At 39.1% G+C, this 14,086-nt stretch overlaps 1 protein-coding gene across 6 annotated transcripts in view; it reads right to left on the minus strand.

Moving 5' to 3' along the window:
• The window catches only part of KYNU (kynureninase), an 89,414-nt gene extending 77,984 nt beyond the window's left edge, over positions 1–11,430 (minus strand). The window contains exons 1-5 of one of the 6 annotated variants that reach the window (XM_054043890.1): positions 11,353–11,367; positions 10,575–10,743; positions 10,149–10,208; positions 4,748–4,880; positions 2,752–2,941 (exon numbers count right to left, since the gene is read on the minus strand). In XM_054043890.1, the coding sequence (XP_053899865.1) occupies positions 2,752–2,920 (169 nt within the window). In that variant the 5' untranslated portion in view covers positions 2,921–2,941; positions 4,748–4,880; positions 10,149–10,208; positions 10,575–10,743; positions 11,353–11,367. Of the gene's footprint in view, positions 1–2,751; positions 2,942–4,747; positions 4,881–10,148; positions 10,209–10,574; positions 11,082–11,352 lie in introns of those variants that run through there. The other 5 variants (XM_054043891.1, XM_054043894.1, XM_054043895.1 and 2 more) reach the window with 5 other exon arrangements.
• Positions 11,431–14,086: the final 2,656 nt, after the last annotated feature.

The following is a 14,086-nucleotide window of genomic DNA, read 5'->3' on the forward strand; positions in this document are numbered from 1 at the left end:
TACTTTCACAAATTTGTCCAGAGATTCATGGAATCCCCTCTGTCTTCTATCATGGACCTCTACCTAACACACACAGTTCAGGGACTGGCCTTTACCCCATATTCCCCTGTGTTTTCTGATGTGCCACCTGTACCCGCACTTGCAGAGGAACATGCAGTGGATTATTTGGTAGCAGTTTTGTGGGCAAATATTTCTTTCTATGTGTTGTTACACTGAAGGTAAACAGAATTCTTTATTTATTTCATAATGGACAAATTTTGCAAAAAGAAGCTAGTCATAGATCTACTAGGTATCAGCTTTTAATGTTTCTTGAATTATTTATTAAATGTCTCCTGGTAGCTTGTAACAGCAGGAAGGAACAAGTTTGCTACATAGATTTACCATGTAAGGAAACAGCATGCTGTCCTTGACGCTTCTAGAATTATATTGAATTAAACTGGTGTGCACTTTATGCTTAGACTTGCTCATGGGAGATCTGAAACAGATTTGGTTTCCTGAACCAAAACTTAGATGATAGTAGGTGTGCTGCAAAGGTGATTATTTTGATCTCTCTTTAATTTCAATACCGACATATCCTTTCAGACAGCACCCCGCTACCGAGCATGGCATTGGTATCGGCTGCCTGGGGGTGAAGGGTCTGTGTTGACAGTCACTACTAACTGAAGGATCCTTTGTGGACAACAGTGGTTGGAGGTGGGAAAAGAGGTAAATTAGCTGAATTATTAATTAAGCTAGTATCATCAAGTGTCCTTAGTGAAACAAGAAACCTGCTCATCAGCCCTTGCAACTGAATATAATGTGCTAGTTTAAGCCAGCCAAGATATTTTATACTAATCCTCTCATTAGAAGCCATATTGTAAACATTCACCATTTAAAACATTCACTATTTAAAAAAACAAACAAACAAAAACTTCCAACATGTGCCCTATGGATAACAGCATTTACAATATTCCTCATTTGAAAGGCTTTGTTACAAAACTACTATTACTGCATCCACAAATAATATTCACTTATTCTTGTGTCTGTATCCAGATGCTAGATCCATGGTGCACATATGAACAGAGTAAATAATAATAAATAATCACAAAACTCATATATCCTTCTTATGCCCTTCTCTGAGCTTCCCAGTACATTCTGTCCACTCTTGTTTAGATTGTAAACTGTTCAAGGCAGGGACTGTCTATGTTTTGTCTTGTGCACCACTAAGCCTATTACTGGCACTTAACAAAAAACAGGTAATAGTCTCCAATTACTCATCTGTCAATATGAAGCAATTGGATATGTTCAGATTATCATTCCTAACATCTGTAATTTGAATAGGAAGTCTCCTGTAAGAGGGATTCATTTCTGTAACGATGGTTCTATTGTAACCACTTTGGGAAAGTTAGGATGATGTAGGGATTTTTTTTTTTCTGAACCATGTTTTAAAATAAGAGCCATATTTCAATAACATTATTCATCCTGAATAGTAATTTACTATTACAGCAGTTCAATGATTTACGTGGGATTATTTGTGGTTACTGTCATGAGTAAAGGTATCAGCATTGCCCTACACACATTGGTCAAGATGATACACACATTATTAAAATTCTACCAGTTTTTTTGTTTGCCCTTTAGCTTTAAGTTTGTCACTCATTTCTGCTTTGCTGGTCCCAAGCCTGACATTGAAATGCTAGACATGTCTGTCTATAATTCAGAGTCCTTTCATAGCAGTGAGAAAATAATGCAAAAAATTAAATAGTTTTTTTATTCTTCAATTATTCACTTGAATTTAAGTATTAGCATCCTTTCTTTTTTAGCATCACACCTTTGCTTCCTATGAATATCTATTGATGTGTATGCTGGCAGGATTGTTTGATGAAACAGGGAATATTAATTGAATATTGTAAAAACATTGATAAAAAGAGACTTTTCAGTATATAATTATGAGTTTTCACACAAGAAACCTGATTCTAACACTTACGTTCATCCAATCAGCGGAACAGAAACACATTGTGACTTTATCCAGTCAAATTCACAGTTTAAATTTCTAGTGCTCACAACTAGTTGTTTACAAGCAAGCTACAGACCAAAAAATTATTCATAGACATTTAGTGATTCATTTCAAATAACTATATTTGGGAAAGTCTTGCTCTATTTGCAGACAATTCATGAACAGAAAAAGAGGAGCAATTGTTCAAATAAATGGTTTATACTGAATTACTTGCCCACATCAATCTTTTTTCCTAAGAGATAGCCCTGTATATTTCCCTTAGGATCCTGTATTAATTTCCTCTTGAGTCCTAACAATAAAATATTATATACTCTAACATAACATCTATAGTGTCTCTTCCATTACCACAAAATAATTGTAACAAAATACATAACACTAAACTATGTTGTACTGAAGAAGCAATTGGCTCTGAGCTGTAAGTTCTTAGAGACACTGCAGTTTCAATCCATTAGATAAAAATTCTTTTGCCTATAATTTTCAATCAGTCACTATATTGTTCAAAGAAGCTGACTGACAGCATAAGCATTATGTAAGTACTGTATTTTCACATTTTTTGATCATTTTAGGACGGGAATGAGAGCATAAAGTATTCTGTGCCAGAATAAGCTGATGGATTGATTTAGCAACACTGATGACGTACTGTGCTCAGATATGTCTGCAATTGCTCTATTATCTTATAGGTGACAATAATTTCTAAATATTTATGAAAAAACATATGCAGAAGATGCATAACTCCCCAATATAAGTATGATTCTCACTTGGAGGTAGATCCTTGACTTTTGGAATATGGAAACATTCACGGAGGTGTTTCAGCTCATCTTCTTCATCGAAGTGCAAAGCAAGTTTCTGATCTGCTGGATTGCATCCTAGCTGTGAGGCAGTTTGTTCTAAAACGGTCACTGGGAACTCATGAGAAGATGAATCCATTTTCAAGTCATTTAATTTCACCTTAAAATGAAAAACATCACAGTTTAAATTCTACAGGATACATATTCTCTAGGGGCTGATAAGAGAGCACTAATGCGACTTCAATTTACACCAAAGATTTATTTGATTCCAAGCTTTTATAAAGTGAAATATTTGAATGGGATGGCAAACTACAATTGATCAATTCAAGCATTTACAAGACAACATATTGCTGTAGCCCCAAAGGCATCTTTTCCCCAGATACAGTGCTGTTTCCTCTTTAAATTATATCAGCAGCTTCTAAGTTCTACCGCTGCACTGACAGCAGTAACAAGTTCTATAGTGTCATTCACATTTGCAGAACTCAAAGCCAGGGGCAGCATTATTATTTTATTGTTTCTGCAATCTGTGTCTGAAAGAGAGCAGGTGTGTAGCTACATTGGAAGTTGTTTTCCAGTCTGTGCAATCTTCAAACTCTTTCAGCATTTTCACTTACTGAAATAAATAATGAAAGGAAGAGAAAGAAAAAGGAAACACTGATGGCAGACAAAGGCATGATTAGAAGTGTGTTTTCTAGAACAGGATTTGAAATAATATTTCACGCATACTAGGCCATATACCAATTTATGTTTAACATTATACTTTCTCTGCTGTGAGAAAGAGAGGGGAAAACACAGGCCAAGCAATCAACATGACAGGCCATATTTTCCAGAGTATGCAAATCACAAATGCAACATCTGCAATCCCACTAGTCTTCACATGAAAAACAGCGACACCTATAGGTGAAGTGTCTGGAGCATAAAAAAGTACCCTTAATACATTTTTGATACATTTTCACAGGCTTATTTGAAAATTTGGCCTAACATTTTTTCTCAAAGAATATTTGCCTTTGAAGTACTTTTTTGTGAATTGAATATTATGAACTTTATTGTCCAGGTCTTACTGAGCCCCTACTATGTTCTGCAGCCCAAGGAGCACTTGGAAAAACTGACTTAAGCAGCTATTTGGGGATTGGCCCAGTTTAAAGAAATCTCCAGGCAGCTAGAATGCACTCTATGTCACTCCTTTTAACAGCCCCAAAGGAAAGGCTGCTATAGATTACACACTAGACCAGATCAGCTCTAAGCATTAGGGAAAGAAAACTGGTGTAAAGCCACTTTTCCCCATCCTCTTCAGCTATACCAAGCAGAACTCTGGTGCAATTGAGAACTGGGTCTATATTCTTCCACTCTTCTTACTGACATATACCTCTGGTAAAAATTATTCCACCATAGAGTAATATGGCCAAATAACCTCCTACAAATTCCTCGCCTTATTGATCTGGCTTCATTGTTCCATAAAACTACAGATACTACAGTGAAAGGGGTCATATATATATACATACACAGAAACTCAGTCAGACACAAAATCAGTACAGATGAGATCTTATAGTCACAGTGCACCATGTGGATGGTAGAGGTGGGATCCATGAAGGCACTCAAGTGCCTAATTCTGGGGTTTAGGAGCTTAAGTCCCAGTTTTGGCTTCACTGTGATCCATAAAACTGCTGCCGAATGCTGTAGGCACCTAAACTCATTTGGTGCCTAAGTTTTTAGGGTAAAAATTCCCTAGGCACCTGTATTTCTACTCTGGGCATACACCCTATTGCCTTACTTTAGGCGTCACGATGCCTAAGAACCAGAACATTTCACAAGCTGGGTAAGATAGTTGTTCGGCCACCTAGGCTGTCTGTGGGGCCCGATCTGGTAGCTGTGCTAAGAGGCTGCCTACTGGCTTGAATCCCATTCAAAATCTGGCCAGAGAATGAGGTGGTAATATAACTGCTAGTCTGGTAATTAGTGCACTTGCCTGGGATGTGGGAGACAGAGGCTCAATTCACGATTTTCTGTCCAGGGTGGAGGGGAGGGGGAAGGATTTGAACAGGGGTCTCCCTCCTCTCAGGAGAGGTGGTTCCTCAATTTCTCCTGTTGAAGATGTTCCACTGTGGATAAATAATGAAAGTGTTTGGAGCAGGGGGACTGGACGCAGAATCATCCTCACACTCTCTGGTCCAATGACTGTCCTTTGTGGATACATACTTCAATAGGTTAGAAAGAGCAAAAATGATTTGGTCCCACCATGGTTAGGGCACTCACCTGAGAGATCCCAAGTCCAGTCCCCCTTTCATTATTTACCCACACTGGAACAGCTTCAACAGGAGTGGCTGAGGGAGCCATAGGTCAGAATATCCTATAGCTCAGTGTTTAGAGCACTTGGTTGAAAAAGTAGGAAACCCCAGTTCAAGCCCTTTCACCCTTCTATCAGAGGAGGGAATTGAACCAGGATCTCCTACCTCTTTGGCAAATGCTGTAGCCAGTGGGCTGTAAGAAGGCGCCCCCTGCTCTGGCAGACTTGTGTGAAGCGAGGCAGGCACATAACTCATTCTGGCATGAAGCAGCTTAGGCTTCTAAGCCCTCTGACTCCAAGAGCAGGGTTCTCATCCCTGGATCACTAAGCAGAGATAGGTGCCTAAATCTGGGCTGCAGGAAGGCACATATCTGAGACAGCAGTGGGGCTTAGCAAACAACCTCTCGTCGACATCTGCTCAGCATTACAATGCCTAAGTCCCTTTGTGTATCCCTGCCACCCTAGAGCCCTAAAAGATCGAGACCTCCTGTAAACAAGGCCTTACCCTTTCCTTTCTGTATGATAAAGAAAGGCAAAAAATTCTGCCTCTCCATTCTTAGAAAAGTTTTGTTAGGGTTAGGAAATTACTCCAGACAGAAGCTGTGGGAGGAGGAATAGGATTATAAAGTATGGATTATAGGGTATAGGACTTTAGGTCTATGGATCATTAGGTTCATTGTCTTTCACTGCTTCAGGTTTTTGTAATTCTTAAAAGGCACTGTTATCTAAGTAAGAAATCCATCTTAACATAATATTCTAATATATATACTTAAAAAAAATCTTAATAATTGATAGCTAAAATAAAGCCAAACATATGACAAATAACTAAATTCAGATCAAATGGATTCATATCTAATCATCAGGTTAAAATCAAATAAGTGAATTACCCTCATACGATTTCTATCTAACAATCCAGGGAGACAACAGTTGGGGGTTTATCCTTAAGTCCCTAAATCACAGAGTATCTTCAGTGCCAGTTAATCTAAACCTATACTTCAGCCAAATGGCAAGGATAGGAGGTCCTAATTACTACCAAGTTAAATTAGCTGACATTTCAGTTATGATCATAATGCCAATTGTATGGCCCTGCCAGACTTTACTTACATAGTAACAGTCCTTCCTCTGCTACCAAGATATAATTACAAGAAGAGAAGAAGAGATCACACATGACATCATGGACAGCAGTTTCTATGTAGTTTAAGGCTGTTGCACCTGGGAGATTAGTTTAATGTACTGTTCTTGTTTTAATTACATAGAATTCAATTACTTATTGTCTACACACACACACAAATGTTCACTCACTCTCTCAACCAGCAGACATATAGTTCATCTGATAAAAAGAGAGAAAAGAAACAAAAAAAGAAAAGGTTGATGTTTAACTTTAAACTTCTCAGATCTTACAGTTTCTCAAGCCTTCAGGGTGGTTATTTGAAGCAGCTGGAAAAACAGTTGGTGATGTTTTGTTTCTAGTGACTCAGCTTAGCTGATTAGCATTAATGGACCCATAGGCTAGTGGAATAGGAAGTTATGTATGCTTGACTGTGACAAGTCTAAATGTTGCTGGTATGACCAAGCTCCTTACCCTTCAATGGCCAGCTGTTGAAGGGAAACTTTGGCCTTCTGACTTGTACTGTGACACTGCATGGCCAAGACAAAAGATTCCACCTTTGATAACACCTCTTATGGGTTATAATTAGATCTGGGCAAAAAATTTTAGACCAATAATTTATTTGCCAAAAAATGCAGATTTGGTTGACTCAGAAGTATCCATGAATCAGATATAAAGTCAGCATATAGTGTGGGCTGGCAGGGGAGGGTAAGATTCACAAACTGGCCAAAAGGGATGGTGGGGGTTCCGGTGCCCAGTTTATAGCCTTTAGCCCAGTGCATAGGGCTCTCACCTAAAACAGTGGAGACCCAGCTTAGAATCCCTACTCTGGAGCAGAGATTTCAAGCTAGTTCTCCTTCTTCCCAGAGAAGCATCCCAGCCACTAAGATACTGGCTACTCCGGAGTGGGTCTCTCTCCATCTCTCTTGATGAAGCTGTTCCACTTTGCATAAAATACTTGAATATTCATTGGGCCTGAGAAAGAACATGAGATTGACTCTGTAGCCTGGTAGATATGACTCTCACCTGGGAGAGGGGAGACCCAAGTTCAAGTGTCTACTCCCATGAATATTTATGTGTACAGTGTTAAACAGCTTTCACAGCAAATGTTGAGAGTACCTGCTCCCCCCAGCCTTGTGGTAAGGATGCTTACCTGGGATGTGAAAATTTGAATCCCCACTCCAGCACAGGAGAATTGAACCAGGGTCTCCCACATCACAGGTGAGTGCCCTAACCAGAGGGCTTAATCACATTACCACCCTACCTTTTCCTCCCTGTCCCACCTTTTGAGCCCCCTTTTTTTTTTAAAAAAAAAGACCCCAAACAAAACGGTTTACTGCAAACATGTGTTGTTCTGTCCAGAACTAACTATTTTGATTGGCTAAAGGATTTTAGTATTCAGTTCAACTCAATTTTTTTTTATCATTATTATTATTTTGGAAATGCCAGTGAACCAAAAAAGAAAGATAATCAGTTTTTTGCCCAGCTCTAATTATAACCAGGTTTTGCCTCTCCCGATAACTGTTCCTGGAGTCCCTCAGGGGATCAGAACATCCGCTGGAGCCACTTGATATTGAGCAGTTAAATCTGATTTAGTAACCTTTATAAAAATGATGATTTTCCCCAAAATTTGCTAATGCTCCTAAGAGTCCAGAAAACCCAGCTAGCCTAGTTGATAATATTGGGCATCACTGGCACTGACAACTCTGCTCTTCTCCAAAAAATACCACATGCCAGAGGTGACTTCTATGTTCCAGATTTTGAATTCCAAAAACTGTTGCCTCAATCATTAGTTCAGAATCTATGTTCCAGTAACTTTCACTTAGAATGCAGAGGAAAGTCTCAGACAGCACTGAGTCCCATAGGGAAGCCCTAGTAGGCAGCTGTAACTTAGGCAATCTGGGGCCTAAATTACACCAGGGGTCTTCTCTCCAGGCCTAAGGTGATTTAAAGCCACCTTATACCCCACCTCCCTCTTTTCTCCTAGGCTGCGAGGTCTGTTCTGCCCCTCTCAGAGGCACAATACAGAATCTGACCCTTAGACTTACTATTCACCATTTTTTAATAAGGCCTATATATGCCCAATAGTTATCACCCTGAATTAATGACCACTGTACTTCAGATGACCTTTGCCTGACAAGCAAATATCATTACTCCCCCCCCCCCCCATTTGAGGCATGATCCAAAGCCCACAGAAATAAAAGGATCCTTCTATTAAGTCTAATAGAGTTTGGATAAGGTCCTTGGTTCCCTGTCATTGCTGCATTTTGCTATACCTGATCAATGACTTCCATTTATTAAGATTCTTATTTATATCAAGTTTTGACAGCAAATAAAAAACCCCACAAATATCTAGAAGCTATAAATGAATAACTGTTTGGAGGTATGTGGTGTGACATAAACATTATGAAATAAGATAAAACTACCAAAATAAAATCAATCAAAGTCCTATTGAGGAATGAAATCCCAGAAACCCAGTTCTGAGACCAGAATGAGTAAACATTTTTGTCTTTGGAATAGGAGTTAGGCTTGCTGGATGCTAAACCATGAAAGCCTGTGCAGTCTTTATGACTGGCATAATTGAGCATCCTAATTGCTGCTGAACAGAGCCATGCAATTATTTCCTACAATTCTCAACGTTAATTTGTTATATCCTATATGCCCAGAAAATAATATTTCTTGAGAATTTTGTAAACACTGTTTTACCGAATTATTGACAGCTAACTGAAAAAAATATGTGCTGTATTCCTCTCCAGTTGAAATTCAGAGACCTATTAATGCAAAGGCCTCATCCCACCTTGATGAATTCACTTCAGAATTTTGTCAAAATGGGACAAGTTTTCACTAACTGAAACAAAAATGGTCAGAACACGGCTCATTTTTTTTTTTAATTTAGTTGAGATGATGTGATTTCCTCCTCTACTATTTCCCTTTTAACTTTCTGATGTCTATTTGGCTTTCTAGAGACAGCATTTCTTTTCTATAACTGAAAAGAAGTGATGTTTCTAGTGGAACTAGGGATACTGCCTGGCCAGTATTTGACTGGCCTGGTCAGCTTTTTTATGGATTTGCCAGTGGACAGAAAAATAATTTAATCTGCCGGGGTTTTTTTAAGTGAATCTAAAGATTTGCAATATTCTCACAATACACAGGGATATCTAATATTAAAAGTTTTTGTGTCCAGTTAAAGATGCTGCAATGTTCAGACTTCCACAGTTTAAGTAATAATAGATCAAAACTGTTGAAAATACAGCAGCTGTCTGCCCACCAACATACAAGTGCACCCGCATGTGTGAGAGTGGGTTTGAGTCATGCCAGAGTGAGGACACATGCAAGACATATTAAATCATGGAAGATTAGGGCAACAGTGCAAGTGATCCTACTACACCACTAAAAAAAAAAGCTCCCATCAGAAACTGCCCATTCAATGACAACAGGCTAAAACGAAACAGCCTGTAAAGACTGGCTGGCAAAATTTGCTGATGAAACAAAGTTTGTTATCAATGATGTCATCAATCTTATCTATACATGTTATCCCTCTGGATACTATAAGTGAGCTGTTGTGGGGAGGGAGGGGGAGATTTGCATAGTTGCTTTGTGGTTGGGGATTAGGGTTACAGCAGGCTTGTCTTCTGCATTTTATTTTTTTATTTTTTTGCATTTCAAAGGTGATAACCCTAAGTGGGACTTAGTTTCTTTCTATGTTTCTACCAGTATTTTCCAAAGTATCTTCTGTTTCTCCTCTTTCTCCCCTGTGGACTCTGCTGTCTGTTTCCCCACACCTCTTGCCATTCCCCCTTTTTACTGCCACCCCTTGCCCAGGCTTCCCTATCTGGCCCTAGTTCTTTTGTTCTCCTCCTTCTCTTACTTTATCATTCTCCTCCTTATATGTTACACACACACACACACACACACACACATGCACACACACACACACACACACACACACACACAGATTTGATGAAAAAGACTCACCGGTGGCTATTGGCAGTCTCCTGTTTTCGAACAGAACAGATGCAGCCAAAATTAAGGAAGCTGAAAAACAGTCATTATATAGGCTTTCAGCACAACTATCAGTTTTATCCTTACATTTCCCATTTTAAAGCTATAAAACAAACAAAAATGCCACTAACAGCCATGTGGATATTTCTCTTTTGCCCTTTATACATAGTTTACTAACTGAAAAAAAAATCTCAAAGGAAATATTAACAAACCATCCTATCAAACTTACAGGGAAAGGACCTTTAGGTTTAATTATAAGAACTATAATTTGATTATTTTTAGGTCAATTTTATACTATTTTTATAGTTCTATTCTCTGCCTATATAATTGTATCATCATATCTTCATTATTCAACTGTCCCCCAATATTTTCCTAAAGTGTTCAGAGCTGATTACTCACGGTACTTTCCGCCTAACACGGTGCTGTCACAAGGCATAAAGCTGAACCACCCTAACCTCTTAACAGAGGTTATCACATGAAGAACCTTTGTTCCACTTTCTGCCCTCCAATAGCAGCTCACCAGGTAGCCAAGGGTAGTTTAACCCATAGAACTTTGACGTTTTCCAGGCTGCTGGCCAAATAAATGTTTAAGAAAGTCATATGCATGTAATATAAATCCGTAGTCTCAAGGGTTAAAAGACACCAGCTGAATGCACCAATAACATTACTGGACGTGGGAAAGGACTAACGAACTACAGAACTGCAGCCTTTCAAAAAACAAAGTTAAGTACAAGGGTCTGATCTTGCAACTCTTGGTCACATTAGTAATTCTTATTCGTATGAGTACAGTTTGCAAGATCAGTCCCTAAAAATGCAAGCCAAAGCAATTTGCTTTCTAAACTTACATCATCCTAACAGGGTTTTTCAAAATACTGCATTAAATTCAAGTAAGTTACAGAACTATAAGTAACCAAAAAAATTCTAAATATAATATTCACAGCATGACTGCTACAATATAAAGACAAACATTCAGGAAACATATAATTATATAATTAAATAAGTTACACAGTACAGTGTCACATCTGCAGCAACAGAATGTGACAGACTGGAATTACAATAAGCTCAGTTACTTAAAGTAAGTTAGGCACGTATTGACCTTAACATCAAAAACTGACACAGTGTTAAAAATAATTTCACACAAAGCTCATCTTTCTACTCCATAGTAAAACCACATTACCCTGCAGCTAGCAGCCATTTCAGACAAAGAATGAGGAAGTTCTTAAGCACTCAAACAGTGTTGTGATAAGAACAGCTTTTTCCACAGACCTGTGTTTTCTATGTAAAGACTGAACAGCACTATCTCTGAACATGTGACCAGCTGCAGTTAACCAGAAGTCAGATACATGAAACTTATTTCTCTGACCACAGCAAAATTAAATGCGACACTAATTAAAAAAAATATATTGATATAAGCAATTTAACTTTCTCTCACGTAGAGATACATTAATGGATCCTTGCTATCAGATTAAGGTGTGTTTACATTTGGCGCTGGGAATAGAGTGTAGCCATAGCCAGGACCGGCTCTAGTTACCAGCAAACCAAGCACGTGCTTGGGGCGGCACAATTCCAGGGGCGGCACTTGCTTCGGCAGTTGCGCTTTCGGAAGGGTTTTTTTGTTTTTGTTTTTTTGCTTTGACAGTTGCGCTCTTGGAGGTTTTTTTTTTTTGCTTGGGGTGGCAAAAAACCTAGAGCTGGCCCTGGCCACAGCCATAGCTAAAAATAGAATGTAGCTTCAGTGGTGCAAGTGGCTAGTGACCTTGAGGTACATGTCTATTAGCTTGGGCCTTTGCTGTCACTCTAGGCACCTTGGCTACACTCTGTTTTTAGCATATTAGCTAGGTCACAGCTAATGTGGGTATATCTCCTTCAGCTAGGATTTACATCCCCAGCTCTGAATGTAGACATACCTTTAGTGAATATCATATTTGTCAGGACTGAGATCCCCACTTTGAACTTTAGGGTACAAATGTAGGGGCCTGCATGAAAAACTTCTAAGCTTAACTACCAGCTTAGCTCTGGTTCGGCTGCCACCATCAATGGATTCCCTCCCTGGGAAGCCTTGAAAAACCCTCACCAAATCCCTGGTGAAAACAAATCCAAAACCCCTTGGATCTTAAAACAAGGAGAAATTAACCATTCCCCTCCTTCCTCCCACCAACTCCTGGTGAATCAGTTCCAACCCACCCCTGGGATCTACAACAGGGAGAAATTAACCATCCCCCCTCCTTCCTCCCACCAACTCCTGGTGAATCAAGATCCAAAACCCCTTTGGATCTAAAACAAGGAAAAATCAATCAGGTTCTTAAAAAGAAGGTTTTTAATTAAAGAAAAAGGTAAAAATTATCTCTGTAAAATCAGTATAGAAATTAACCTTACAGGGTAATCAAACTTAAAGAGCTCAGAGGACTCCCCTCTAGTCTCAGGTTCAAAGTACAGCAAACAAAGATAAACACTCTAGTAAAAGGTACATTTACAAGTTGAGAAAAACAAAGGAAAACTAACATGCCTTGCCTGGCTATTTACTTACAAGTTTGAAATAGGAGAGGCTTGTTTAGAAAGGTGTGGAGAACCTGGATTGATGTCTGGTCCCTCTCAGTCCCCGAGAACGAACACACTCCCAAAACAAAGAACACAAACAAAAGCCTTCCCCCCCCAAGATTTGAAAGTATCTTGTCCCCTTATTGGTCCTTTAGGTCAGATGCCAGCCAGGTTACCTGAGCTTCTTAACCCTTTACAGGGAAAATGATTTTGGAGTCTCTGGCCAGGAGGGATTTATAGTACTGTACACAGGACAGCTATTACCCTTCCCTTTATAGTTATGACAATATTAAACCAAATTCTCTTGCCAGACCTGAGGAGAAGGGGATAGACATTTGACTATACATGAGACTCAATTATGCAACCCTTGCTCACACTGAGTAGCACTTATTCACTTGAGTGGTGCCACTGAAATAATTATTTTAACTGACTGTTAGAAAGGGGATAGAAGTTAGAAAGTGCAGCAGGACAAGTCAAATTAAAAACAAAACAAAACTGGGAGGTGGGTGAGTGAAAAAGATGAATAAATATAGGTAGCCTACAGCCAAGAGTCAGCAGCATTAATAAGGATGGTGGCAGATGGATGAGCAGTAGGAAGTGCAATTTACATAATATGGATATCTAATAGTGCATATATTTGAATGTCTGTGTTTGTCAAAATTCAGTCACTTTGTGGTAGGCAAAAATGAAAAGCATTAGCAATTGTTTGTCTATTCAGATTCTGACGTGTCAGCTAGAAGGGGCCCTTGGGTGGCCCTATGTGAATTAAGACATATGTACCTCCATCCATCTCACTCACCATCTGCTTCTTGGTTCTCTATGTGGTGTTTAGCAATCACTCAGAGACAAGCTGCTGGACAGAGATATGCTTCATTCAATGTCTCAGCTTCAATTGCCTCTGTGTTAAATATCTTAAAAGGTACAGTCCCCACAACTTCCTTTCCCAGCCAAATTTAACAACCATGAACAATCAACATTTATATAAATACAGAACTTCAAATATTTATAGCCACCCTACTAATTACATTTACTAATGGTATTCTATGAGGTACCTTGTACTGTCTCTTTATATCTCCCTTGAGATATCAATACAATGTTGTCAGGAGGCAGTAAGTCAATTTTTTCTAATGGTTCCATGTCCTAGGACTCATCTGTCTTAACCTGTTGTGGTTGGTCCCTTTCTGAGAACTATTCAGGCAAAAGTGAAGGCTCGGTGCTTCTTATTCTCCCTCCCTTCTAGAAGCTGGAGAAGGTGGTGCCTGTTACTTTTCAGTATGTGTGTTTGGTGGGGCAACAGCTTTATAAGACCACAGGGCAACTTTTTGGAACAGCACTGATGTTTGTGCCATTGATTTCCATCACAGATGGAAACG

This window comes from Malaclemys terrapin, chromosome 11 (genome assembly GCF_027887155.1).
Source record: "Malaclemys terrapin pileata isolate rMalTer1 chromosome 11, rMalTer1.hap1, whole genome shotgun sequence".
Lineage (NCBI taxonomy): Eukaryota > Metazoa > Chordata > Testudines > Emydidae > Malaclemys > Malaclemys terrapin.